The following is a 13,581-nucleotide window of genomic DNA, read 5'->3' on the forward strand; positions in this document are numbered from 1 at the left end:
ATTTTTTGATTTATTGTAGAGATGAGGTCTCGCCAAGTTGCCCAGGCGGGTCTCAAACCCTCAGGCTCAGGCAATCCACTCACCTCAGCCTCCCAAAGCGCGGGATTACAGGCTGAGCCACTGAGCCCGGCACTAAGGCACTTTCTGCAGTGACATGAAGGTCATGGATTGAAGTTAGCGGCACCACAAAATGAAAGGAGCTGGGATCCCTGAATCATAGTGTGAAAGGCTGCTGGCCACATTTCCAACTGGACTGTAAGGTCAGTGAGAGGTGAACCTTTCATTGTGTCGAGTCACGAAGAATGAGGACCGTTCTTCTTAGCAGAAGGTGAATCCTGACACCCTGCTTCCTCTCCGGTTCCTCCCCACATCTTCTAGTCTATTCTCTGCACAGCTGCCAGAGTTTTGTTTTTGTTTTTTTTTTGTAGGAGTCTCATTCTGTCACCCAGGCTGGAGTGCAGTAGCATGCTCACAGCCATGGCAGCCTCGACCTGCTGGGCTCAGGGAATCCTTCTGCCTCAGCCTTCCAAGTAGCTGGAACCACAGGTGCGCACCACCATGCCCGGTTAATTTTTTGGTTTATTGTAGAGACGAGGTCTCACCAAGATGCCAGGCTGGCCTCGAACCCCTGGATTCAGGCAATCCTTTCACCTGGGCCTCCCAAAGTGTTGGGATTACAGGCGTGAGCCACTGCACCCGGGTCAGAGATTTCACCACAATACATATCTGCTAACATCACCAGCCATCACCTCCGACGCCCTCCCAGCTAAAAACTTGTAAATGCTTTTCATTGAAGATAAAATGGTTGGCCAGGCTCGGTGGCTCAACCTGTAATCCCAGCACTTTGGGAGGCTGAGGCGAGTGGATTGCCCGAGCCTGTGGGTCCGAGACCAACCCGGGCAACTTGGCAAGACCTCATCCCTACAATAAATAAAAAAATTAGCCAGGCGTGGTAGCGCGCGCCTGTAGTTCTGGCTACTTGGAAGGCTGAGATGGAAGGATCGCTGAAACCCAGCACGTCGACGCTGGGGTGGCCGTGAGCGTGCCACTGCACTCCAGGCTGGGTGACAGAGTGAGACTCCGACTCAAAAAAGAAAGGAAAATAAAATAGAATAGTTAAAAAGAAAAAAATTTTTTTGAGTCAGAGTCTCATTCTATTGCCCAGGCTGGAGTGCAGTGGCACAATCATGGTTCACCACAGCCTCGAACTCCTGGGCTCAAGCAGTCCTCCGGCCTCAGCCTCCTGAGCAGCTGGGAGCACACACCACCATTCCCGACTAACTTTTTTTTTTTGGTAGAGGTCGGTCTCAAACTCCTGGACTCCCGGTTAATGTTTTGATTTATTGTATAGACGAGGTCTCGCCAAGTTGCCCAGGCTGGTCTTGAACCTGGATTCAGGCAATCCTCTCACCTCGGCTTCCCAAAGTGCTTGGAATTACAGGCATGAGCCACCATGCCCGGTCCTCAAATAAGGTTAAGATGGCCTACGAGGCCCTGCACGGTCTAGGCTTACTGAACGTTCCCCTGATTTGCCCCTGTTCATTCATTCACTTAACCATCTATTTATTCAATGAATATTCATTGAGCACCACTTACCTGTTAGTAGCTCTACTAAGTCTGGGGGTGGGGAGGTAAGAGGGGAAATAGGAAGATCATCTGGAGAGCTGTTACATTCATCCAGACAAAAGACAGTAAGGACCCGAGCTACAGCACGACTCTAGCTCTGTCACCCTGGTAAGATGGTACTGTAACAGATCGGACCAGCGCATCTGAACCAGGGATCTCCCTGGAGGGAAACTGGCGAGCAAAAGCCTGAAAATGCAAGTTGTGGTGTAGCCCTAAGAAGGATTTAGAGATGAGAGATTCACTTCTACTGGCAACATGGCTAAGACGGGTAGACCCAAGACACATTAGGAAATACAGTGGCAGGATTTGGGAACTCATTGTGAAGGGTGAACAACAGATTTGGGGAAGACGATGAGCTTAGATTGGAACATGTGGAGTTAGAGGGCTGTCCGGGTGGTATGTCAAAGAGGCAGCTGGGGCCGGGTGCGGTGGCTCACTCCTGTTATCCCAGCACTTTGGGAGGCGGAGGCGAGAGGACTGCCTGAATCCAGGTTCAAGCCAGCCTGGGCAACTTGGCGAGACCTCGTCTATACAATAAATCAAAACATTAACCGGGCATGGTGGCACATGCCTGTAGTTCCAGCTCCTTGGAAGGCTGAGGCGGAAGGATCGCCTGAGCCCAGCAGGTCGAGGTTGCGGTGACCGTGATTGTGCCATCGCCTCCAGCCTGGGCAACAGAGTAAGACTCCAACTTAAAAAAAAAAAAAAAAATTAAACAACATCAAACTGTCCGGCTTCTGCTTCTCGCCCCACGTCCCACTTCCCCTCCCTGTCTCTCTCTCTCTCTCCACGATCCTTCCCTTCACGATCATACTTCCTACAAGAGTTGTCACCAGAGTCAGGTCTCCATGCCTGTCACTCCCCTCAACCAGTCATCCCACAGCCACTCAGGGTCCCTGAGCTCCAAGTGCAAAACACCCTCCTGCCACGTCACCTCCAACCCCGCTTCTCCTGGCTCTCAGAAGCTGCCCTGGCTGGGTGTCCTTCAAATTCCATCCTTCTTCTCTGCCCCCCTCACCATAAACCTCAAGAGGAAGACAAAAACGGCCAGAGGGCACTCCATCACATCGCAGCAACAGTCTTAGCGTCTTGCCTTCTGTAGAAGGCCATTTCCTCCGAATCCATTCCCTCTCTCTGCCCAGGGGACATTGGCCCATCTTTGGAAAATTCTTCTTTCTGTGCTTAATGTGTCCCTCTATAGCAGACTTTTCCCATCATTCCTTTTCTAAAATGTATTATTTTATTTATTTTCTTTTTTCCCCCAGAGGCTGTTTTATACATGTATGTATTGATTTACTTATTATTTTTGTAGAGATGAGGTCTCACTATGTTGCCTAGCTGATCTTGAACTCCTGACCTCACGAGATTCTCCCTTGTCTCCCAAAGTGTTGGGATTGCAGGCATGAACCGCACCGTGTCTGGCTTTTTTTTTTTTTTTTTTTCGAGTTGGGGTCTCATTCTGTCACCCAGGCTGGAGTGCAGTGACACGATCACGGCTCACCAAAGCCTGGACCTCCTGGGCTCAGGCGATCCTTCCACCCCAGCCTTCTGAGTACCTGGGACTGCAGGCACAGGCCACCATGCCCAGCTAATTTTTTAAATCTTTTTTTGTAGAGATGAGGTCTCAGTATCTTGCCCAGGCTGGTCTCAAACTCCTGGGCCCAAGTGATTTTCCCACCTCAGCCCTCCACAGTGCTGGGATTACAAACGCCACCGTGCCCAGCTCCCAGAATTTATCTTTTGAATGCCAATAAAACTTTATTTACAAAAAAGGCAGCACATCATTTGCCTTGCAGGTGTACTTTGCTGACTCCTGCTTTAGAGACTTTGTAGGTACTTATTTGTTTTTTGAGACAGAATGTCACTGTCCCCCGGCTGGAGAACAGTGGCACCATCATAGCTCTCATGAGCCTGGAACTCCTGGGCTCAAGAGATCTTCATGTCTCAGCCTCTTGAGTAGCTGAGATTACAGGTGTGCCCCACCACGTCTTGCTAATTTTATTTTTTGTAGTGACGGTGTCTTGCTATTTTGTCCAGGCTGGTCTTAAACACCCGACCTCAAATGATTCTCCTGCCTCGACCTTCCAAAGCACTGGAATTAAAGCCATGAGCCACCGTGCCCAGCCTGTTTTTATTTATTTATTTATTTATTTATTTATTTTGAGTTGGAGTCTCACTCCGTGGCCCACACTGCAGTGCAGCCTCGACCTGCTGGGCTCCGGCGATCCTTCCGCCTCCGCCTTCCGAGTAGCTGGAACTACAGGCGCGCGCTACCACACCCGGCTAGTTTTTTCATTTATTGGAGAGACGAGGTCTCGCCAAGTTGCCCAGGCGGGTCTCGAACCCGCGGGCTCAGGCAATTCACTCACCTCAGCCTCCCAAATCGTGGGATTACAGGCTGAGCCACCGAGCCCAGCTCAGCCTGTTTTTATTTAAAGTGACAGATAAAATTGTATTTCTCATACACAAGTATGTATATATACCAAATATAATTCACATTTCATAAAATTTACCTATTTAGAGTATACAATTTTTAGAGCTGTACAAAAATCACCACTGTCTAATTTTAGAAAATTGTTATTACCCTCAAAAGAAACTCTATACCTATTCACAGTTGCCCCCCGCCGTCCCCAATAACTCCCAGCCCCTGGCAATCACTAGTCTACTGTCTGTCTCTATGGATCTACCTATTATAGACATTTGGTATAAATGGAAGCATACAACATGTGACCTTTTGTGATTGGCTTCATTCCTTTCAGCACAATAATTTCAAGGTTCATCTCTATGGTAGCATGTGTCAGTACTTCATTCATTTTCATGACTGTTTAATATTTCATCATATGGCTGGATCACATTTTATTCATTCATTGCTTGGTGGACGTTGGGTTGTTTCCACTTTTTGGCTATTAAGAACTATGTACACGAATACTCAAGTACAAGTATTTGCTTAAATACCTGGGGTGTATACCTAGGAGTGGAATCGATGAGTCATATGACAATTCTGTGTTTAACGCGTTGAAAAATCTCCAAGTTGTCTTCCATAGCGACTGCGCCATTTTACATTCCCACTGGCAATGTGCCAGAACTCTAATTTCTCCACATCCTCACCCATACTAGTTATTTTCCTTATTATCATTATTATAGCCATTCTAGTGGGTGCAAAGTGATACCCTGTTATAGTTTCGATTTACATTTCCTGATTATTAATGATGCTGAGCATCTGTGTTTATTGGCTATTTGTATATCTTCTTTGGATAAATATATATCAAGAGTTTTTTGCCCACCAGGTGCAGTGGCTCACACCTGTAATCCTAGCACTTTGGGAGGCGGAGGCGAGAGGATTGCCTGAGCCCGTGGGTTCAAGACCAGCCTGGACAACTTGGCGAGAGCTCATCTCTACAATAAATCAAAAAATTAGCTGGGCGTGGTGGCAGACTCCTGTAGTTCTAGCTACTTGGAAGGCTGATGTGGAAGGATCACCTGAGACCAGCAGGTCAAGGCTGCGGTGGCCATGAGCATGCCACTGCACTCCAGCCTGGGCGGCAGAGTGAGACTCTGACTCAAAAAAAAAAAAAAATTATGGCCGGGCTCGGTGGCTCAGTCACTGCACTCCAGTCTAGGTGACAGAGTGAGACTCCAACTCAAAAAAAAAAACTTGTCTGCCCATTTTTTAATTGGGTTGCCTGTTTGTTGTTGAGTTGTAACCATTCTTTATATATTTGAGATGTGAGATCCTTATCAGATATATAACTTGCAAATATTTTCTCCCATTTTGTAGGTTGTCTCTTTACTATCCTGGTGGTATTGGTTGACGCACAAACTTTTAAAAATATTTTGTTGAAGTTCAGTTTACCTATTGTTTTCTTTAGTTACATGTTTTTGGTATCCTAGGAAACCACTGCCAGATACAAAGTCATGAAGATTTACACCCATGTTTCCTACTAAGAGCTTTATAGTTTTAGCTCATACATTTGGGTCTTTAATCCATTTTGAGTTCATTTTTGCATGTGGTTTAAGGTGGGGGTCAAAACGCACTCCATTGCGTGTGGCTATCCAGTTGTCCCAGCACCAATTTGTTGAAAACATTATTTTCCCCACTGAATAGTATTGGTACCCTTATTGAAAATCAGTTGGCCATAGATGTCTTGGTTTATTTCTGGACCCACAGCTTTATTTTATTGGCCCATATGTCTGTCCTTATGGCAGTATCCTGCTGTCTTGATTAATGTAACTTTGTAGTCAGGTTTGGAATTGAGAAATGTGAATCCTCTAATCTGCTCTTTTTCAAGATTGTTCTGGGTATTCTGGGTCCCTTGAATTTCCATATGAAATTTAGCATCAGCTTGTTGATTTCTATAAAGAAGCCAGCTGGGATCTGATAGGAAGTGCACTATAGATCAATTTCATGAGTATTACCATCTTCACTGTTAAGTCTTCCAGTTCATGAACGTGGAATCTTTATTTAGGTCTTTTAAAAAATGCTTTGTAGTCCCCCCCCCCCGTAACTTTTACTCTCGTCTGATTAAGTTTATTCCTAAATATTTTATGTTTTGACGTTATTGTAAATAGAATTTTCTTAGCTTCATCCTCAAATTGTTCATTGCTGGTGTGTAGAAATACAACTAATTTTTGTATGTTAATTTCGCGTAGTACAACTTTGATAAATTCATTTATTTCTTCTAATGTATTTGGGAATTCCTTAGGATTGTCTCTATACAGGATCATGTCATCTGCAAATAGACTTAGCTTTATTTCTTCAATTCCAATCTGGATATCTTTTCTCATTCTTGTCTAATTTCCCTGGCTAGAACTTCTAGTACAGTCATGCATAAAAGCGACAAAAATGAGCATCCGTGTCTTGTCCCTAAATTTAGGGGAAAAGCTTCCAGTTTTTCATTGAGTATGATGTTAGCTGTGGATTTTCCTAAGTTCCCTTCTATTCCTAGTTATCATGAAACAGTATTAAACTTTATCAATTTTTTTTTTTTTTGAGTCGGAGTCTTATTCTGTAGTCCAGACTGGAATGCAGTGGCACACTGACATCTACCGCAGCCTTGACCTGCTGGGCTCAGGAGATGCTTCCACCTCAGCCTCCAAGCAGCTTGAACTATAGACGTGCACCACCACGCCCAACTGATTTTTATTTATTTATTGTAGAGTTGGTCTCGCCATGTTGCTCAGGCTGGTCTCGAACTCCTGAGCTCACAGGTGATCCTCTCACCTCTGCCTCCCAAAGTGCTGGGATTACGAGTGTGGGTCACTGCATCTGGCTTATCAAATACTTTTTATGTGTTTTGTTGAGATGATCGTGCATCTTTTGCCCTTTGTCTATATGCTGTCCGAGCTTAGTTTTAAAGCTGAAATCTCAGGATACCCGACATAGAAAACAGGGTAGAGGTTGCTCTGGTTGAAACAGGAAGGGAAGCCTGGGACTGCCAAGCTGGCTCAATGGCCTTTCCCTCCCAGGTAGGCCTGGGCTCCACAAAAAAACCGAACCGGGAGCCAAGAAAGCAAGCAGCCCCTGTGGCTCGCATCCAGAACTCCTTGTTGGGCATGGCTCTGCCAGCCAACTAAGCTCTGACCATCGGCCTCCGGGACCCCTGGCTGGCAGGGCTGGCTGATTGTAAGTACCCAACCACTTTATCAAAGAGCATTCCCCATCAGCATCCTGCAAATTGCATATTTACCCTAACACAGGACTTCAGAGCCAACCCCCCCTTATCCCTCTGGTTAAGAGGTTTATCTGGGGGCTCCGAATTCCTTACCAACTGCACTTTTAGATGGTATAATCCCATTAAACATTAGTAGTTCAGATCGGTGGTTACAGTGAAGTCTGTACTTCTAATACCTTGATTATAATCAACCCAAAACACAGAGGTTCGGTATCTCAAACAGACTGCAGACAGCCCACTGATTACTTTTTGGAAAGACTGATTAGCAAACTTTATTACAGAATATGAATGCATCCAATGTCCCCAAATACATTTGTGACAAGGAAAGACACATGGGAGACAGACAATAGATACTACATCACAGCTTTGTTCTTTCCAAAGGATGTCATTCAGGAATGGGGCTGGGATGACTTGAAGATGGAGGTGGTTAGAAGCAGGTACTGTCCTTTTGACAAAAAAATAATAATAAAGCAACAGGTTGGCCTTGTAAGAACATACACCCCGGGGTCCAGAAATCAAGCTAAGCCTTAGGCTGGCAGGCAGTAACATCATGCCACTTACAGCGTCTCAGAGACGCTACAGATCATTCCACAATCTCGTGATGGTGTGCAAACCTTAAGAGTAGTAGTCGTCTTGCTGCAAGCAGCCAATGGACCAAGTAGCCTGAACTTGAGAGTCTTAGAATTCAGTGTCTGCTTAATCAAAGATCACTTTGCTAAACAGCTTCTCCACTTGTTTACTGTGGGCACACACAGTCACCCCCCCCTTCTAGTCTTTGCTCCTCCCCGGTTGATATGTCTGGTTACCAGATAGACAGGTTGTCATTTAGCAAGAAAACTACTCCCTTGTGGCTACAGGTTGAGTATCTCTCCCATACTTGACAAGGCTGGCCACGGCTCCAAAATCTTGGCTCAGAACGACGTTTATTGGGAAGCAGCCTAGAACGCCAAGTGACAAGGGGCACGGTTGAAACAGGAGAGGCAATTCAGGAACAAGTGCCTCTGGGCAAACCTCACGACAGAGTTTTTAAATGAGTGGTCTTTTTTAGAACTAGAGAAACACACACAGGACAAACAGTTCTGATGTGAGAGGGAATGGCTACGGACACAGTGACCAGGCTGTAACCGTGACCATGACTTGTACCCATCCACGACCCAACAGGGTGGAGAGGACACCGCCTCCAGACATGCAAGGTTCCAGTGAATTTTAAGAAAAAGCTGCTTTCTCTTAAAGTGGATATAACCACAAAAATGCTCCTGCGTAACTCACACCCTCAAATGTACATATCTGAGTATGAATGCTGGGCATGACCAACACCCACCCATGACATAGTACTGCATTTTCATTGCTACAGGTTAGCCTCTGAAACGGCATCTGATATCACCTCTTGCCGCTGCAGCCATCTCCCCTGACCCCAATCTGGACGAAATGTTACACCACACGTTAACATAGCCACTGCAACACAAGCCAAGCTTCTTCAGTTTAAGAACATTGAACAACACATTTCTGATGAATGAGCTCAAATCCTGAGGCCACTCGACTTTTCCTGATACGTTCAGTGCTTAGGAAAAGCCCATCAGCCTGCCCTACTCCTCAGGTGGCCCAAGACAGAACCTACCATCTTCCCCGGGGTGTTCGTTGTTTTGAAGAAGCAAAGAGCAAAAAAAAAACAGGAACCGTCCCATATACCACACACCACCCCACCGCCCCACATTGGGGCCCAGGAGACAGAAAGAGCAGCTCAAAAATCTCAAATGTTGAACAATACAATTTTCGTTCCGTGTGCCGCGGGAGGGAGGCGGACAAAAGAAAAATAAGGCCTGAATTTTTTCCCTACCATACACTCGGAAAGATGTTCTGGCTGTTTAGCAATGCACTTGACCCCACAAATGGGAAAGGGGAGGCGGGACGCAAAAAAGCTCAACCAACTCAATCCGAGTCACCCTGCTCCTGAATCTCGCCTGTGCCCTCATCTTAGCTCCTACACGCATTAGCCTTTATCCTGATGCTACTCAGACACAAAATCACAGTAGCTCCAAGTGGCCTTCTCCTTGGATCTCAGCCCTACGTAGGCTGGCCATGGTGAAGAAAAGGTTACCATGTTTACAGGGAAGCTGGTCTCCAAATACAATGGAGCGAGGGCTGTTTCACTGCTGAGACTGCTATGAGTCAGAAACTCAGACTGCTATAACAGAGAACAGTTTTAAAAACGTAATACTGTTTATTTAACTCCAAAAACATTTCAGCATTCTAAACATACCAAAAAAAAAATTAACAGAACGTTGCAGATCGTGTTTAAGTACAGAAGGTTCTCGAACTTTCAATGGTGCAGTGCCTCTTCGCTTTCCTGACAATGAAGAGATCTAGTTTGTTTCAAAACTACCGCACTTAACTAAAAAAAAAGGAAAAGGAAGAAAAAAAAGCCCAAAGACTTCTCATGCCAGCTGACCCCTTTTGTCCACAGCTAAGAATGGCAGGATGCTATGTCACTATATACAAAACAAGACAACCCGGAGCTACATGGATGCCGCCGCAGTGTCCACAGGTCCAGCCTCACAGTGCACGCCCTGAGCTACGGCCCCTCCAAAGGCATCTTCCCCACAGTCTCGACGCCAACAGGAACGTCGAGTGTGTCTCGGTTGTTCTGTTCTTTATACAAACTATAGATATGTACAGCTGAGAACTCAGGATTTCTAGCCGATAACCATAGAGTTAACACCACCTTACAAATTAAAAAAAAAAAAAAAAAAAAAAAAGGCCAGAGCATCTTTAAATGCCTGTCACACCAACAGCAAAGTGCACAGAGTGAGGAGAACACGAGAGTGCCTTTTCATTTTAAAAATGTTTGGAAATATGTACAACTTTGATACAGTTTCAGGGTGCTCCGGACACCCAGGGCCACTTCATGTAAACCACTGACAATTTCTAGAGCACTTTGAGAGACTACAATATGATCGTGATCAAATTTTGTAATTAAACCTAATGAGGGCAACAGACACCTCTCAAGCAAGAGACATGTCAATTCCGGCGCTCCCCTACTCTAAGGTATTCACAAGGAGACAGATAAACAGTTTTTTTATTCATCCTCCTCCTCCTCCTCCTCCTCCTCTTCCTCCTCCTCCTCTTCTTCGTCTTCCTCTTCCACCTTTTTCCGGACAACTTTAGCAGGACCCTTTGCACCATCAAACTTTCCTTTAGACTTATAGTCGGCAACATCCTGGAGGGAACAGGACACATTCCAAGTGAGTAGACAAGCTCACCTGCAGCCCGGGTGGCAAAAGGTAGACACATGCAGCCGGCGCCTCGGTAAAATGGCAGGAATCGAAACCAAGGGAATAACCGGGCTGCTAGCACGGATACATGTGTGAAGTGTTTCTAGAGACAAATGAGGTTCTTGACCATTCAGAGAGAAAAGCGAGTGTTCCAGTGTCCTTGGAGCCATGTTATTAGCAGCACCATCAAATCCTGTTACCCTTGCTTTTCCCTTAATGAGTAAGCAAAAATGTTTCAAGCCTGCCTCAAGTTGACAAAAACCCGTCAGAAGTGTGAACACCAGCACCCGAGAATGAGCCCGAAGGGGCTCTGCTAAGTACTCAGCCCGGCAAAGCAGCCGCACGCCCTGCAACCCACCAACACGAGGGCCGCTGCTGGCTGGCCTGTCCAGGCTGCTGGGCCAGCCCACCCCGACCCCTTACCTTCTCGTACTTCTCCTTCAGCTTTGCTGCCTTAGTGATGTAAGGCTGCTTTTCACTGTCGCTTAAGTTATTCCACATCTCACCCAGCTTTTTTGCCACGTCTCCGATAGAGATGCCAGGGTTTGTGGATTTGATCTTGGGGCGGAATTCTGAACAGAACAGGAAGAATCCAGACCTTGGGGGGAAGAATAATACAAATTAGATGTGAAACCACAAAAACGTGAGTTTAAATTGCTGCGCCCACATCCTTAGCCCCGCGATGACGTCTCCCCCTAAAGTGAAGAATGTCTAACACCACACGTGATTCTATAAAGCTGTAGCCTCTGGGATGATTAAGATGTTTCTGAAATACACGGTGCCATCTCAGTCTTTCAGTTACTAGGAAAGGCATAAAGGACCTACTCAAGGGTCCTGACACACAGAACTAGGATGCCTCCTTCCCAGTAGAAGGACTAACAAGCAGCCAGTGTGTACGTGCATACACAGCCCACAGACAACTCAGTGTTAAACTATGAACAACGCTAGCACTGCATGTAAAGCTCAAAGTACAGAAAGTCTCGCAGAGGTATCCAGATATCTTTTAGGTAAAAGATCCTTTAAAAAATTCACTTTGGGCCGGGCACAGTGGCTCACACCTGTAATCCCAGCACTTCGGGAGGCCGAGGTGAGAGAACTGCCTGAGCCCAGAGGTTTGAGACCGGTCTGGGAAAACCTGGTGAAACCTCATCTCTGCAATAAATCGAGAAAAAAATTAGCCGGTCATGGTGGCACACGCCTGTAATTCCAGCTGCTTGGAAGGCTGAAGCGAAAGGATTGCCTGAGCCCAGTAGGCCGAGGCTACGGTGGTCTTGAGCGTGCCACTTCACTCCAGCCTGGGTGACAGTGAGACTTTGACTTTAAAAAAAAAAGTCATTTTTGGCCAGGAGCCATGGCTCACACCTATAATCCCAGCACTTTAGGAAGCCAAGATGAGAAGATTGCTTAAGCCTACGAGTTCAAGACCACCACCGCAGGCGAGAGCGAGACCTCTTCTTTACCAAACATAAAAAATAAAAACATGAGCCAGGCATGACGGTGCATGCCTGTAGTCCCAGCTACTTGGGAGGCTGAGGTGAGAGGATCACTGGAGCCCAGGAGGTCGAGGCTGCCGTGAGCCATGATTGTGCCACTGCACTCCAGCCTGGGTGACAGTGAGACTCCAACTCAGAAAATTTTTTTTTCATCTTGAAATGAAATCCAGGAGGACCAAAAAAGCCCTTTCAAGCAGAAAAAGCTTTTAACCGTTATCTTGAGTCACTTACGGTGGCCTTTTGGGGGCATTAGGATCCTTCTTCTTCTTGCCTCCCTTGGCTGGTCCATAATCCTTCATTTCCCGATCGTAGCGCACTTTATCCGCCTTTGCCATCTCATCAAATTTAGCTTTCTCTTTCCCAGACATTGTCTGCAAAGAACAAGACTTGTTCAACCCCCCAAGGCAGTGAGCACATACCTGTCCGGCGGTCCTGTCATTAAAGCGGTGGCTGTTAGAACCACCTGCACAAGGGGATAAAAGCCCCCAACCCGTCAAAACCAAAAGACATGCACACAGTCTAAACCCAAGCAAGGTGAGTCTAAGTGGAGAGAAAGCCAGCAGAAACAACCTTGCACAGCGACTCTGAAAGCAAGCAGCCCCAAAGCGTGAAATCTACCCAGGACTAGTTTGAAAGATACAGAAGAAGAAAAATACCTTCCACCTCTCAGAGCACTTCTTAGAAAATTCTGCAAAATTGACAGGGACTTCTGGGTTTTTCTTCTTATGTTCTTCTCTGCACGTCTGCACAAAGAAGGCATAAGCAGACATCTTGCCCTTTGGTTTCTTGGGGTCACCTTTAGCCATCTTGACTGTGATGGATGGAAGAGAGACGAAAAAACACAGTGAGGAGACGCAGCGAGATGAAGCGAACTACAAGACACACTAAAGGCAGAGCAAAAACAAAATCAAGCCTGCTGTTAGGAATCCCCTTCCCCCAATGCCTGACGCCACTGGCAGAGGGCGGAGTGAGAAGGAAATCAGCTTCGCTGTCGCTTGTCATTTAACTTTTGACCAGCAAGAAGCGCGGTGGTTTGCGAGTTACTTCGCGAGAGCGATCAAGTTCTCCAAATGGAGCCGACCCAAGGGGGGTGCTCTGCGCTACATTACGGTACTATTACGTTTTGGAAACTACAATCACAGAGCGGAAGGGCACGGGGAGGACACATCTGTCGGGGAGGGGTGGTAGAAGGTTGAAAGGCACGACCCAAGGCGGCAGGTCATCTGCTTAACTCCTATGTCACAAAAAAACCGTCACCACTGCTAAACGCAAGACCGACGCACAAGAACCGTGAGCAGGGAACATCTGAAATGTCACTACTGTTGATGCGTTCTGCTTATAAAAATGGCTTTGACGACAAGGGACATCTGGAAGGTGAGCAGGTACGCTTCTGCTAGGAGTTCAAATCCGTCACTTAGCGACTACACAAAGGGGGAGGGACATCAAAAGAGCTAGTCATGCAGGTCCAGCCAGAAGACTTTCTCCAAAGTTTCCAAATAAAAATGCAGCTGTGGCGTG

At 46.5% G+C, this 13,581-nt stretch overlaps 1 protein-coding gene across 1 annotated transcript; it reads right to left on the minus strand.

Annotated features, from left to right (window-relative positions):
• Positions 1-9,490: 9,490 nt before the first annotated feature.
• On the minus strand, positions 9,491-13,230 carry HMGB3 (high mobility group box 3). The gene is made up of 4 exons (XM_008051537.2): positions 12,720-13,230; positions 12,295-12,434; positions 10,994-11,168; positions 9,491-10,515 (listed from the first exon to the last, which is right to left on the minus strand). Exons 1-4 carry the CDS (start codon positions 12,867-12,869, stop codon positions 10,375-10,377), a joined length of 606 nt encoding a protein of 201 aa, XP_008049728.1. The 5' UTR covers positions 12,870-13,230; the 3' UTR covers positions 9,491-10,374.
• Positions 13,231-13,581: the final 351 nt, after the last annotated feature.

The sequence above is a fragment of the Carlito syrichta genome, unplaced genomic scaffold (genome assembly GCF_000164805.1).
Source record: "Carlito syrichta isolate Samal-C Ts95f unplaced genomic scaffold, Tarsius_syrichta-2.0.1 Scaffold65453, whole genome shotgun sequence".
NCBI classification, from domain to species: domain Eukaryota; kingdom Metazoa; phylum Chordata; class Mammalia; order Primates; family Tarsiidae; genus Carlito; species Carlito syrichta.